A 15,180-nucleotide genomic window follows, 5' to 3' on the forward strand; every position below is an offset into this window, starting at 1 on the left:
AGTTGCTATGGTAACAGATAGAAAGGTTTGAGAGGGGGATGGGTGTTGGTTTGAAAATAGTGAGGGAAGAGTTTTCATTGGTTGAATTAAGGCATATGTGTACAAAGATAGAGATTTTCTATGCCAGTCTTGGTTTCAGTGTATTGAGAGCACACCTTTTCCTCTGCTAAAGAAAAATTGGTGTGTGTGTCTGACACTGTTTTCAATCTCCAAAAGCATTTCTAAAGGTAAGTAATGATTCATTTAATTTAGATAGAGATTTATTTTCTCTATGGAGAATATTTGGAAGCAGATAGTTATGTTTTAGAAGTGAAATTGTATGTTAGTATATAAGTCCTGCGCAGTGTTTTTTACATGTTATTTAAAAATCGATTTTGGGTGCAAATGAATGGTATTTTTATTTGGCCTTTTTTATGATTGCCATGTGCAGTTGATGCATGACTTTAAACATGGGTAATAAGTGATGCACTGGTGGCGCCAGGCTTTTATAAATGAGGCCCTGACTTTGTTTGATGATATTGAGTGGTTGTAGTTAGGTTCTGTGCAGTGTTTCTTACATGTTATTGAAAAATCGATTTTTGGGTGCAATTGATTGGTATATGTATTTGGCCCTTATTTATGAATGCCATGTGCAGCTGATGCATGACTTTAAACATGGGTAATAAGTGACGCACTGGTGGCGCAAGGCTTTCATAAATAAGGCCCTGACTTTGTTTGATGATATTGAGTGGTTGTACTTAGGTTCTGTGCAGTGTTCCTTACATGTTATTCAAAAATCGATTTTTGGGTGCAATTGATTGGTATATGTATTTGGCCCTTATTTATGAATGCCATGTGCAGCTGATGCATGACTTTAAACATGGGTAATAAGTGACGCACTGGTGGCGCAAGGCTTTCATAAATAAGGCCCTGACTTTGTTTGATGATATTGATTGGTTGTACTTAGGTTCTGCGCCGTGTTTCTTACATGTTATTGAAAAATCGATTTTTGGGTGCAATTGATTAGTATATGTATTTTGCCCTAATTTATGATTGCCATGTGCAACTGATGCATGACTTTAAACATGGGTAATAAGTGACGCACTGGTGGCGCAAGGCTTTCATAAATAAGGCCTGACTTTGTTTGATGATATTGAGTGGTTGTACTTAGGTTCTGTGCAGTGTTCCTTACATGTTATTCAAAAATCGATTTTTGGGTGCAATTGATTGGTATATGTATTTGGCCCTTATTTATGATTGCCATGTGCAGCTGATGCATGACTTTAAACATGGGTAATAAGTGACGCACTGGTGGTGCAAGGCTTTCATAAATAAGGCTCTGACTTTGTTTGATGATATTGATTGGTTGTACATAGGTTCTGCACAGTGCTTCTTACATGTTAAACAAAAATCGATTTTTGGGTGCAATTGATTGGTATATGTATTTGGCCCTTATTTATGAATGCCATGTGCAGCTGATGCATGACTTTAAACATGGGTAATAAGTGACGCACTGGTGGCGCAAGGCTTTCATAAATAAGGCCCTGACTTTGTTTGATGATATTGATTGGTTGTACTTAGGTTCTGCGCCGTGTTTCTTACATGTTATTGAAAAATCGATTTTTGGGTGCAATTGATTAGTATATGTATTTTGCCCTAATTTATGATTGCCATGTGCAACTGATGCATGACTTTAAACATGGGTAATAAGTGACGCACTGGTGGCGCAAGGCTTTCATAAATAAGGCCTGACTTTGTTTGATGATATTGAGTGGTTGTACTTAGGTTCTGTGCAGTGTTCCTTACATGTTATTCAAAAATCGATTTTTGGGTGCAATTGATTGGTATATGTATTTGGCCCTTATTTATGATTGCCATGTGCAGCTGATGCATGACTTTAAACATGGGTAATAAGTGACGCACTGGTGGCGCAAGGCTTTCATAAATAAGGCTCTGACTTTGTTTGATGATATTGATTGGTTGTACATAGGTTCTGCACAGTGCTTCTTACATGTTATTGAAAAATCGATTTTTGGGTGCAATTGATTGGTATATGTATTTGGCCCTTATTTATGAATGCCATGTGCAGCTGATGCATGACTTTAAACATGGGTAATAAGTGACGCACTGGTGGCGCAAGGCTTTCATAAATAAGGCCCTGACTTTGTTTGATGATATTGAGTGGTTGTACTTAGGTTCTGTGCAGTGTTCCTTACATGTTATTCAAAAATCGATTTTTGGGTGCAATTGATTGGTATATGTATTTGGCACTTATTTATGATTGCCATGTGCAGCTGATGCATGACTTTAAACATGGGTAATAAGTGACGCACTGGTGGCGCAAGGCTTTCATAAATAAGGCCCTGACTTTGTTTGATGATATTGATTGGTTGTACTTAGGTTCTGCGCCGTGTTTCTTACATGTTATTGAAAAATCGATTTTTGGGTGCAATTGATTAGTATATGTATTTTGCCCTAATTTATGATTGCCATGTGCAACTGATGCATGACTTTAAACATGGGTAATAAGTGACGCACTGGTGGCGCAAGGCTTTCATAAATAAGGCCTGACTTTGTTTGATGATATTGAGTGGTTGTACTTAGGTTCTGTGCAGTGTTCCTTACATGTTATTCAAAAATCGATTTTTGGGTGCAATTGATTGGTATATGTATTTGGCCCTTATTTATGATTGCCATGTGCAGCTGATGCATGACTTTAAACATGGGTAATAAGTGACGCACTGGTGGTGCAAGGCTTTCATAAATAAGGCTCTGACTTTGTTTGATGATATTGATTGGTTGTACATAGGTTCTGCACAGTGCTTCTTACATGTTAAACAAAAATCGATTTTTGGGTGCAATTGATTGGTATATGTATTTGGCCCTTATTTATGAATGCCATGTGCAGCTGATGCATGACTTTAAACATGGGTAATAAGTGACGCACTGGTGGCGCAAGGCTTTCATAAATAAGGCCCTGACTTTGTTTGATGATATTGATTGGTTGTACTTAGGTTCTGCGCCGTGTTTCTTACATGTTATTGAAAAATCGATTTTTGGGTGCAATTGATTAGTATATGTATTTTGCCCTAATTTATGATTGCCATGTGCAACTGATGCATGACTTTAAACATGGGTAATAAGTGACGCACTGGTGGCGCAAGGCTTTCATAAATAAGGCCTGACTTTGTTTGATGATATTGAGTGGTTGTACTTAGGTTCTGTGCAGTGTTCCTTACATGTTATTCAAAAATCGATTTTTGGGTGCAATTGATTGGTATATGTATTTGGCCCTTATTTATGATTGCCATGTGCAGCTGATGCATGACTTTAAACATGGGTAATAAGTGACGCACTGGTGGCGCAAGGCTTTCATAAATAAGGCTCTGACTTTGTTTGATGATATTGATTGGTTGTACATAGGTTCTGCACAGTGCTTCTTACATGTTATTGAAAAATCGATTTTTGGGTGCAATTGATTGGTATATGTATTTGGCCCTTATTTATGAATGCCATGTGCAGCTGATGCATGACTTTAAACATGGGTAATAAGTGACGCACTGGTGGCGCAAGGCTTTCATAAATAAGGCCCTGACTTTGTTTGATGATATTGAGTGGTTGTACTTAGGTTCTGTGCAGTGTTCCTTACATGTTATTCAAAAATCGATTTTTGGGTGCAATTGATTGGTATATGTATTTGGCCCTTATTTATGATTGCCATGTGCAGCCGATGCATGACTTTCAACATGGGTAATACGTGACGCACTGGTGGCGCAAGGCTTTCATAAATAAGGCCCTGACTTTGTTTGATGATATTGATTGGTTGTACTTAGGTTCTGCGCCGTGTTTCTTACATGTTATTGTAAAATTGATTTTTGGGTGCAATTGATTAGTATATGTATTTTGCCCTAATTTATGATTGCCATGTGCAACTGATGCATGACTTTAAACATGGGTAATAAGTGACGCACTGGTGGCGCAAGGCTTTCATAAATAAGGCCTGACTTTGTTTGATGATATTGAGTGGTTGTACTTAGGTTCTGTGCAGTGTTCCTTACATGTTATTCAAAAATCGATTTTTGGGTGCAATTGATTGGTATATGTATTTGGCACTTATTTATGATTGCCATGTGCAGCTGATGCATGACTTTAAACATGGGTAATAAGTGACGCACTGGTGGCGCAAGGCTTTCATAAATAAGGCCCTGACTTTGTTTGATGATATTGAGTGGTTGTACTTAGGTTCTGTGCAGTGTTCCTTACATGTTATTCAAAAATCGATTTTTGGGTGCAATTGATTGGTATATGTATTTGGCCCTTATTTATGATTGCCATGTGCAGCCGATGCATGACTTTCAACATGGGTAATACGTGACGCAGTGGTGGCGCAAGGCTTTCATAAATAAGGCCCTGACTTTGTTTGATGATATTGATTGGTTGTACTTAGGTTCTGCGCCGTGTTTCTTACATGTTATTGTAAAATTGATTTTTGGGTGCAATTGATTAGTATATGTATTTTGCCCTAATTTATGATTGCCATGTGCAACTGATGCATGACTTTAAACATGGGTAATAAGTGACGCACTGGTGGCGCAAGGCTTTCATAAATAAGGCCTGACTTTGTTTGATGATATTGAGTGGTTGTACTTAGGTTCTGTGCAGTGTTCCTTACATGTTATTCAAAAATCGATTTTTGGGTGCAATTGATTGGTATATGTATTTGGCACTTATTTATGATTGCCATGTGCAGCTGATGCATGACTTTAAACATGGGTAATAAGTGACGCACTGGTGGCGCAAGGCTTTCATAAATAAGGCCCTGACTTTGTTTGATGATATTGATTGGTTGTACTTAGGTTCTGCGCCGTGTTTCTTACATGTTATTCAAAAATCGATTTTTGGGTGCAATTGATTGGTATATGTATTTGGCCCTTATTTATGATTGCCATGTGCAGCTGATGCATGACTTTAAACATGGGTAATAAGTGACGCACTGGTGGCGCAAGGCTTTCATAAATAAGGCCCTGACTTTGTTTGATGATATTGATTGGTTGTACATAGGTTCTGCGCAGTGTTTCTTACATGTTATTCAAAAATTGATTTTTGGGTGCAATTGATTGGTATATGTATTTGGCCCTTATTTATGATTGCCATGTGCAGCCGATGCATGACTTTCAACATGGGTAATACGTGACGCACTGGTGGCGCAAGGCTTTCATAAATAAGGCCCTGACTTTGTTTGATGATATTGAGTGGTTGTACTTAGGTTTTGCGCAGTGTTTCTTACATGCTATTCAAAAATCTATTTTTGGGTGCAATTGATTGGTATATGTATTTGGCCCTTATTTATGATTGCCATGTGCAGCCGATGCATGACTTTAAACATGGGTAATACGTGACGCACTGGTGGCGCAAGGCTTTCATAAATAAGGCCCTGACTTTGTTTGATGATATTGATTGGTTGTACATAGGTTCTGCGCAGTGTTTCTTACATGTTATTCAAAAATTGATTTTTGGGTGCAATTGATTGGTATATGTATTTGGCCCTTATTTATGATTGCCATGTGCAGCCGATGCATGACTTTCAACATGGGTAATACGTGACGCACTGGTGGCGCAAGGCTTTCATAAATAAGGCCCTGACTTTGTTTGATGATATTGAGTGGTTGTACTTAGGTTTTGCGCAGTGTTTCTTACATGCTATTCAAAAATCGATTTTTGGGTGCAATTGATTGGTATATGTATTTGGCCCTTATTTATGATTGCCATGTGCAGCCGATGCATGACTTTCAACATGGGTAATACGTGACGCACTGGTGGCGCAAGGCTTTCATAAATAAGGCCCTGACTTTGTTTGATGATATTGAGTGGTTGTACTTAGGTTTTGCGCAGTGTTTCTTACATGTTATTGAAAAATCGATTTTGGGGTGCAATTGATTGGTATATGTATTTGGCCCTTATTTATGATTGCCATGTGCAACTGATGCATGACTTTAAACATGGGTAATAAGTGACACACTGGTGGCGCAAGGCTTTCATAAATAAGGCCCTGACTTTGTTTGATGATATTGATTGGTTGTACATAGGTTCTGCACAGTGTTTCTTACATGTTATTCAAAAATCGATTTTTGGGTGCAATTGATTGGTATATGTATTTGGCCCTTATTTATGATTGCCATGTGCAGCCGATGCAAGACTTTAAACATGGGTAATAAGTGACGCACTGGTGGCGCAAGGCCTTTATAAATCAGACCCTGACTTTGTTTGATGATATTGAGTGGTTGTACTTAGGTTTTGCGCAGTGTTTCTTACATGTTATTGAAAAATCGATTTTTGGGTGCAATTGATTGGTATTTGCATTTGGCCCTTATTTATGAATGCCATGTGCAGCTGATGCTTGACTTTAAACATGGGTAATAAGTGACGCACTGGTGGCGCAAGGCCTTTAAAAATAAAGCCATGAGTTGCTATTGTATAAACTTAAATATGTTGCAATTTATTGTTTATATTGTTTGCTTTTTAACATTACTTTGTTGTTTGCTAATAGTGGTCTTTCATGTGTTTTTTTAACAGAACAACAGATTCAAATCAACTTCTGAAAAGCAAGCAAAAATGCCTTCAAGGCAAAGAAAAATCAAAAATACCATACGGAAAAGGAGAACATCAACAACAGAGTTTATGGAATCCTCTTCAACAACTACTTCAAAAAACACCAGAAAAGCTTCTGGTAAGCCAATTAAGTCTTTTCTTCGTAACATATGTCGTAGGAAAAAAAATGAAATTGCTAATGTGAATATACAGAAAAAGTCAACAAATCTAAAAAGGAAAGAGAAGCCCACAAAAAATGTTTCCATTGGACCAGGAGAGAAGAGAATGGTTAGCAATAGAAGGGTAAATGTTTTTAGGGACATTCGTAGGCGAATGTTTCGCAATAGGGTAGTTTTAAATTTGCTAAAAAATGAAAAGAAAAGTAAACTAAAAGCTGCTTTTTACAAGAAAAAGAAAAGTGTAGAAAAGATTGTTGATCAGGCTTTTGAAGTTAAGAAAAAATTATTTATTTTAATAATCAATAGAATTAGGATACTTAATAAGGCAATGGATGTTTTCAAATCGAACAGTAGATGGAAAAGAATTATTAATCGGAGTAATTTTTGTGAAGTATTTTCTGGTGAATGGATGCATAGTTCAAGTTCTGAGCCTTTTTTTAATGAGGAGAGTTACTTTCAGGAAAATGATTTGGTGCATGCGGTTGACACCAGTGGTCGTGCCTATGAGGTGAAAGATAGTTGTGTGATGGAAAAAGAGAAACTTGTACCTAGAGATGCAGAAGAGGTGTTAGCTGATGAAGTTTTAGGGAGACGTACTAAGGGTCCAGTGTACACATGGAAATGCAGTAGTATTTGTAGTGTGCGACAGGAATCAATTGATTTGCTTCGAAATTTCTTACGTACATATAGTAAAAAAAGTCTCAAACAAAAAATGAAGATCCTGCAAGAGTTAGATCCTTGCAGAGTGAGAGAAAGCACAGGTTTGCAAGGGCATTCACTAGCATGTCTTTCTAGAAAAGTTTGTCGGAGTGTTTTTCATCATTTTAGGATGTTAGCAGTGCATCATAATAACGTAAGGAAATTAGTGAGGAAGTTGTATTATGCAAAAAGTCCTGCACTTAAGCTTAAACAGTTAAATAGTGCTCTTTTGCATGGATCTGAAGTGGATGTGAAGACTATTTGTGAAGAAATTGAGTTTTGTTATTTTGGGAACAAAGAGGACAGTGTAGAAATAGATATAGTAATGGATGGCAATGCAGAAGATAATGGACAAATTTCAAGTATTGAAAAGTTTGATGAGGAAATTATCAAGTTTAAGGTGAAATCAAGTGAGAGGCCTAATGTAACTTGTGTGTGTTGTCGACGGACTCATTATAAAATTCAGACTAGGTTAGTTGATTTATATGCAAAAAGTGAATTGGAAAATAATAGTGAATGGGAGGATTTTGTAAGTTATTTGTTGGTGGAGAATTCTTTTGATTTGAGTTTGGATCAGCGTATTTGCACTTATTGTTTGAAAAAATTAAATGAAAATAGAATGCCTGCAAGAGCAGTTTATAATAATCTTCAGTTGATAGATATTCCTTCTGAATTGATGGATCTAAATACTTATGAATCTATTTTGATTCAATGTGTCCATCCTTTTCAGGCTATTGTACGCATGGAGCCTAAGACAGGGAAATTGCCTCCATCAGATTTACTGAGAGGATTAAAGGGAAGAGTTGTTTATTTGCCTCTAGATGTAAAGAAAAATATTAATACAATTGGTGTAGAAAGAGTAGAAGAAGATCCTTTAGTTATTCTAGTTAATGGGGTTCCAACAAAGAGTAAGAAAATTTGGCAAGATTTAGTGGATGTTAAAAAAGTCAAGAAGGCAACGTTGTATTTAGTTAAAAACAATGAGTACTACAAACATGTAAGTGTTGGAGTTGAGGAAACAGCTACAGAAGAAGATAGTGATTCTTCAGTTGGTCAAATTGAAAAAGTTGATGTGTCTAGAACTGAAGAAATATATGAACATTATACTGTTCATCCTTTGCATTCCAAAGAAGTAATGGGAAATGCAATTGACTTGTTTCAAATGAAGGCAGCAAAAGGAAGTCCCATTAGTGTATGGGAAGAAAGTTTGGAAGCTCGTTGTTTTCCACAATTATTTCCAACAGGTTGTGGTGGACGATATGATGATCGACCAGTTCAAATTCCTGCAGCTGAATACCGGACTCTAAGATTATATGCAGAAGATCCAAGGTTTCGTCAATGCATTCCATATTTATTTCATCTACTGTTTGAAAGTGATTTGTCTGGGCTTTCTTATGCAGTTAATCATATATTAAAAAGTGGACCTCATTTGCAAAATGTATGTGCAAGGGACTTTATGGAGAAAGTTAATCTGCAAGACAGTATTTTGGAATCTCAGCTAATCAATCTCATGGCATGTCAACGTGGAACCAATGAGTATTGGTTTCGTCGTCATGGAGAATTGAAATGTATGCTAAGAAACTTAGGAACTCCTACATGGTTCCTCACTCTTAGCTGTGCTGAGTATGCATGGGACGATTTACTTCAATTTCTACGAGAGGCAAATGAAAACATACCAAATATAGAATTGAAAACACCAGGAGAACTGTGTTCTTTAGATCCAGTGAATGTTTGCAGATATTTTAATCATAGATTTGAAGCTATGATGTCTTTTATTACCAACAAAAAAAATCCTCCCCTTGGAGAGGTTTTGGATTTCTTTTGGAGGAAGGAATATCAAGCGAGAGGTGCTCCTCATATACATATGTTGTTGTGGATTAAAGATGCACCCAAATTTGGAACAGATTCAGATGAAACAGTGATGAGTTTCATTGAAGAGTATTCAACATGTGCTGTTCCAAAATCTACTGAAGAAAACAATTTAAGGCAACAAGTTTTACGTTTTCAATCTCATCGTTGTGGAAAGTACTGTCGTCGAAAATTTAAAAACAAGGAAAAGTACTACACGAAATGTCGTTTTGCATTTCCTCGACCAGTGATTTCTAAGGGAAGAGTAAATAATTTGATGTCATCTCTACGACATACTGTGACGAGAAAATCTCCCAAAAACACATATAATTTGAAAAGAAATGAAGAATCTAAGTACATCAACGATTACAACCCAGTGATTTTGTCCATGTGGAATGCTAACATGGATATTCAGTTCGTTGCTGACAACTCTATTGCTGTGGCTCGATATGTGACATCTTACATCACCAAAAAAGAAAAGACAGAACTGAAGGAAATGTGGGAGGACATTTCACATGAAAAGAGTCTAAGCAAGAAATTATACAGTTTCAGTCTGAAGATGTTGTCGCATCGAGAAATTGGAGCATATGAATGTTCTGATCGGTTATCATCAGCAAGTCTCTATGCCAAATCAAGAACAATCATTTGGGTGAGTCTTGGTCTTGCTGCCACACGAAACCGAGTTTTGAAATCTGTACAAGAAATTGAATATTTGGCGGAAAAAGAACCAAACAGTACAGATATTTTGAAGACAAATATGTTGGATACATACTATCCAAATAGAAGTACTCACCTTGAGAACACATGTTTGTATGAAGTTCTTCAAAACTACAGTTATAAGAGGAACATCACAGAAGATATCAATAATGGAAAATATGCACTCATTGGCTATGAAGGATGTCTAGTGAAGCAGAAAAAAGGCCATTTGATTAATCATCGAAAATTGAGTTGTGAAGTTCCAGACAAAAGAGAATTTTACTACTTAGCTCTTTTGCAACTCTTTAAGCCATGGCGTACAGAAGAGGAACTACTTGGAGATTTTCTCTGTTATGAAGACTCTTTTAATGCAACTAAGGATACCATAGAATGTCCTATTTTTCTAAATTATCTGCAAATGTTGAATGAAGAAATGGAGCAAGAAACCACAATTGCTGAAGAGATAGCTAGAAACAGTTCTCAAGATAGTCAGAGTTCTACTTCATTGAGCCAGGATCCACTAGGAGGACCAATTATCCAAAATGAAGCTGCCACTGCCATGGATGAGGTGGAAAGAGCTATGGAACAAGCTCAAGAGGATGGAGTTAACTTAGAAGATTTGGTAACGCAACTAAACATTGAGCAGAAAAAGATATATGATGAAGTCACAGAGCAGATTGAACATGGATTCAGACATGAGAAAAAAGAGTGCTCATGTATATTATTTGACCCTGTCCGACTGTATGTAAGTGGAGAAGCGGGGACAGGAAAAAGTTTTCTAATTAAAGCCGTTGCAAGTTATCTGCAGAAAAGGACTGATTCACCACTGTCTTGTGTTGTAACTGCTCCAACTGGTCTGGCAGCACATAACATTAAAGGGATTACTCTACATCGTTTATTGATGCTGCCAGTTGAACATGATAATAAATTGCATTACAACAAGCTATCTGGAGATGCGTGTTCTGAAGTTTCAAGAGTCTTGAAGAAAATGAAACTTCTTATCATAGATGAAGTAAGCATGGTCTCAAATCTAATGCTTGCTTTTGTGCATTTGAGAATGCAAGAAATTCTTAAAACAGACTATGATGTGTTATTTGGAGGAAAACACATTATTGTTTTTGGAGATCTATTGCAGTTGACTCCAGTAAAAGGACAACCAGTGTTTAAAATGCTCACGCATGAAGATACCAGGAAGTCCCTTGGAAGCATTGGAAATGTTAATATATGGCTAAATTTTAAATATGCTGAACTGCTTCAAAATATGCGACAGGCCAAGGATGAAGATTATAAAAATATTCTACAAGATGTAAGAATTGGAAAAATGACTGAGAAAGGGAAAAAAGCTTTGCATAGTCGATTAATTTCAAATTTGTATCCAAATGAAAACATTCTTCCAGAGAATATTTTTAAAAAAATGACTGAGAAGAAATCTGGGATATGTTTGATGCCAACTCTGCAAGAATGTTCCATCTTCAACCAAAAAATGTTAGACTTAGAAAATGAAGAGATTGTGAAACTAGAAGCAATAGATAAAATAGAGCATATGGGTGCAACAATTGTTTTGTCAGAAAATTTGAAAATTAAATTGCATTCATTGGAGAAAAGTATTTCAAAAACAGCTGGTTTTGAAAAGACTCTGAATGTGTGTTTAAATTGTCGTATCATTTTGAGAAGGAATTTAAATGTTGAAAGCGGTCTGGTAAATGGAGCAATGGGTTATGTTGTTGATTTTGTGAATTACAGAAATAGAGATGGAATTGAATTTTTAAAAATAAAATTTGATGGCATTGAACAAGTACAACAAATAAGTCGTTGTTCTGCTAGATTTTTACTTGTAAAAGACTTATATGTTCGCCGAAAACAGTTTCCTGTTTGTTTGGCGTATGCAGTGACAATTCATAAATCTCAAGGTTTAAGTGTAGATAGTGCATTGGTGAACATTGGAAGATCTGTGTTTAAAGAGGGTATGGCATATGTGGCATTATCTCGAGTCAGAACTTTATCAGGATTGTATTTGATTGCATGTGATGAGACAAATATTTCTGCCGATCTAGATTGTGTTAAAGAATACAATAGGTTAAGAAGAGAGTATGCTCCACATTTGCCTCAATATCCTCTGTTTGAAAAACGTGTGGTAGGCCGAAAAAGAAGAAATGAGGATAATTGTAGTGAGGTAGTTGCAAAAAGACAAAAAGTAGAGAAAACTGTAATTGAAAACAGGAAGAAAAAGAATTGTGGAGAAAATGTTGTTGGATTTCAGTTTGAAAACAGTTCTGGTGTCAACTGCTATGCTAATGTAGTGGTTAATGTTGTTTTTTTTCTTAAAAGTTTACAAGAACAGATTGTTGAAAATCGGGATCAAAGATTGTGTGGTTTATTGAATTCTGTGTTTCAGAAATGTAGCAGTGTTACAGCACAAATAGAAAGTGTAACAGAAATTCGAAATATTTTAGATTTCTGTTCTGGTCAAGATAAATTTTCACAGAACATTCAGCAGGATTGTCAGGAATTTTTAATGTATATGTTTGGTGTTTTGGAAGATGAAGGTGTAGATGTAGATAATCTTTTCAGTCTTTCTTATCAATGGCAGCATGACTGCCACAATTGTAGTTTATCAAGTACTACTACAATAGACACTGAAAGATTTATATATTTGACTTTACCAGACTGTAAATCAGTGTCTTTTAAAAATCTAGTTAAAGCAGCAGATCATAATATGGTGTGTACCCAATGTAACTGTACAATGCTGTCCACATTATTTATACAAAGGTATGGGCAGTATATCATTTTAGTTTTCCAACGATGTAGACCTGATGGAACTAAATTGACAACTTCTATCAAAAATTTTGTGGCTTCTCAGTTATCAATTTCTGGAAGGACCTTTACAACTGAAGCTATTATTTATCATGATGGACCTTCGACCACCTCAGGACATTATACATGCTACTTAAAATCTGAAAATGGATGGAGTTACTGCAATGATTCTCATTTAACTTATAAACAACGTTTGCCTTATGACTCTACAAATTCTTATCTAGTGTTTTTAAAACCAAAGTTTTAGTAAAGGGAATTGGCCTTTGAAGACGGGAATAGTTAATAAAAGTTAGTTAGTTAGTTAGTTAATCTAATATTTGAAATTATTTATCTCATGTAGATACTTTAAGTGGATCTCAAAGTAAAAAATACCGATATATCAGACACAAATTGGCCGTGAGGATTGTGTATGGTATGATGTTTTTAGATCTTTTTTCATAGGAAGTCGATGAAATGGAACTCATAAGGAACAGCAGACTTTTTTTCTACCAAAAGGACCTTCACTATCTTCTACTTGGCCTCATGGAAAAGTAAGTGAATCAAAGATTAGTGTACATATATGAGATGTATGTTTGAATGGGTTTTTTTAAACACAATCTTTTAGATTGTGTTTTTTTTTTCCCGCTGTTATATGATGAAGACTTTGAACTCACTAATTTAAGTGGAATTCAATATATTCTGAGAACAGCAAAAATAAATAATGTAACATATTGTAGAAGTTATTGTGTAGTTTGCATTATGTAATTTATATTGTGTTCACATTGTTATGCACTCATTTTCTTTTTCACCCTTATTTACCTCTCTTTACTAATTTACACTCTTTTTTCATTGCTGTTTCTTTACTGTACTTCATTCACAACTTCTTAATCTAATAGGAACTATCTGCATTTCCTCAGTTCCTTCCACCACTTTTTATCTTTTTTATATTCTCTTAGTACCACTGCTTTAGTTTCCTAACCCTCTTTCTCTTTCTCCATTTTTTTTTTCTTTCACACTCATTGTACTGTAGTTCAGTTAGTTCTTCCTTTTGTCTTTCTTTTACTCTCTCTCTTCTTTCTCTCTATTACTCCCCATGTGTTGCCCTTATTCACTTATATGTACCCTCTTTCACCCCTCTTTACTTATATTCACTGATATTTACTTTCCCTCAATCGCTGCTATTCTTTTCCTCTGATTCCGTCACTACCTGTCATTCTCATACTTAACTGTCCTTCTTTTTACTTTCAATATCCATTTATATTCTCCCTTAACCTCTACTTTAGTGTTCTTCCTATTTCTTCTTTCTTTTGCTCCCTTATTCATTTTTCTTTTCTCAGTTACTTCCTTTTACACTTTTTATCTGTCTTACTATCTATTACACAGTCCCTCCTTCATTTTTTTTTTCTTTTTTTTTGTTAGTGCGCTGACGGTACGCGCACCGGTGCGCGCACCGAAAGCGCACCAAAGTGAAATATAAAAAAAAAATATTTTAAATTAAAAATATTATCTCAATATACATTATAGTGTTCATTTTTACAAAAACATACTTTAGCAATTCACTAAAAAACACATAGGTATGAGTCTGTATAAAAAGTTAGGAATTAGCATTAAAAAAACCTATGAAATTCACTGAAAAAACCATAGGTTACACACCAGTTATAGTTAGGAATTAGCATTAAAAAAACCTATGAAATTCACTGAAAAAACCATAGGTTTCACACCAGTTATAGTTAGGAATTAGCATTTAAAAAACCTTACAAATTCACTGAAAAAACCATAGGTTTCACACCAGTTATAGTTAGCTGGAAATTTTACTGATATAAAACCATTGAAATTCCCACGTTATAGTTAGTCGGACTCACTATAACTTGCGCGTACAATGCACTGCTGATGACGTCACATATTACATCACTCATGACATGGTCAGTGACATCACTCATGACATCACTGATGACACCATCCTTGTGACAGAGTGACAGACCTAATTTCAGTGTAATGTAACGCTTGAAACACATATTCAAAAATAGAAACAAACATTTTCGAAAAAATGGAGATACCCAAACCAGTAACAACAACCAATTCAGTAATTCCACCATCTATATACACATCCACTCATTCACCAACAGTTCTATATAGTCACTCATATATACTCACTCATCATATGTAGTGATACACCTATACATCCTGTTACACATCAGCAGTCATCCAAAAGTTACTCACACACATACTCACACATGCAAATAAACTATTGAACATCCATTTATTTGCATATACATTTATACACTCACTACCACCTTACTTCTAAGGAAACTTACCCATACTTACTCTCCTAAACAATCACTTATAGAAACACATACTTATTTAAACAGGAACTTCTACAATCTCTCACTATATATAC

At 35.8% G+C, this 15,180-nt stretch overlaps 2 protein-coding genes across 4 annotated transcripts in view; both read left to right on the plus strand.

Moving 5' to 3' along the window:
• Nucleotides 1-15,180, plus strand: part of PPP2R3A (protein phosphatase 2 regulatory subunit B''alpha) — a 1,213,285-nt gene that overhangs the window by 1,012,902 nt on the left and 185,203 nt on the right. The window lies entirely within an intron of this gene.
• LOC147683437 (uncharacterized) lies at nt 123-14,406 on the plus strand. The gene is made up of 2 exons (XM_086944845.1): nt 123-227; nt 6,553-14,406. The coding sequence occupies exon 2, from the start codon at nt 6,592-6,594 to the stop codon at nt 13,048-13,050; it is 6,459 nt and encodes a 2,152-aa protein (XP_086800971.1). The 5' UTR covers nt 123-227; nt 6,553-6,591; the 3' UTR covers nt 13,051-14,406.

Source organism: Lissotriton vulgaris, chromosome 11 (genome assembly GCF_964263255.1).
Source record: "Lissotriton vulgaris chromosome 11, aLisVul1.2, whole genome shotgun sequence".
NCBI lineage: Eukaryota > Metazoa > Chordata > Amphibia > Caudata > Salamandridae > Lissotriton > Lissotriton vulgaris.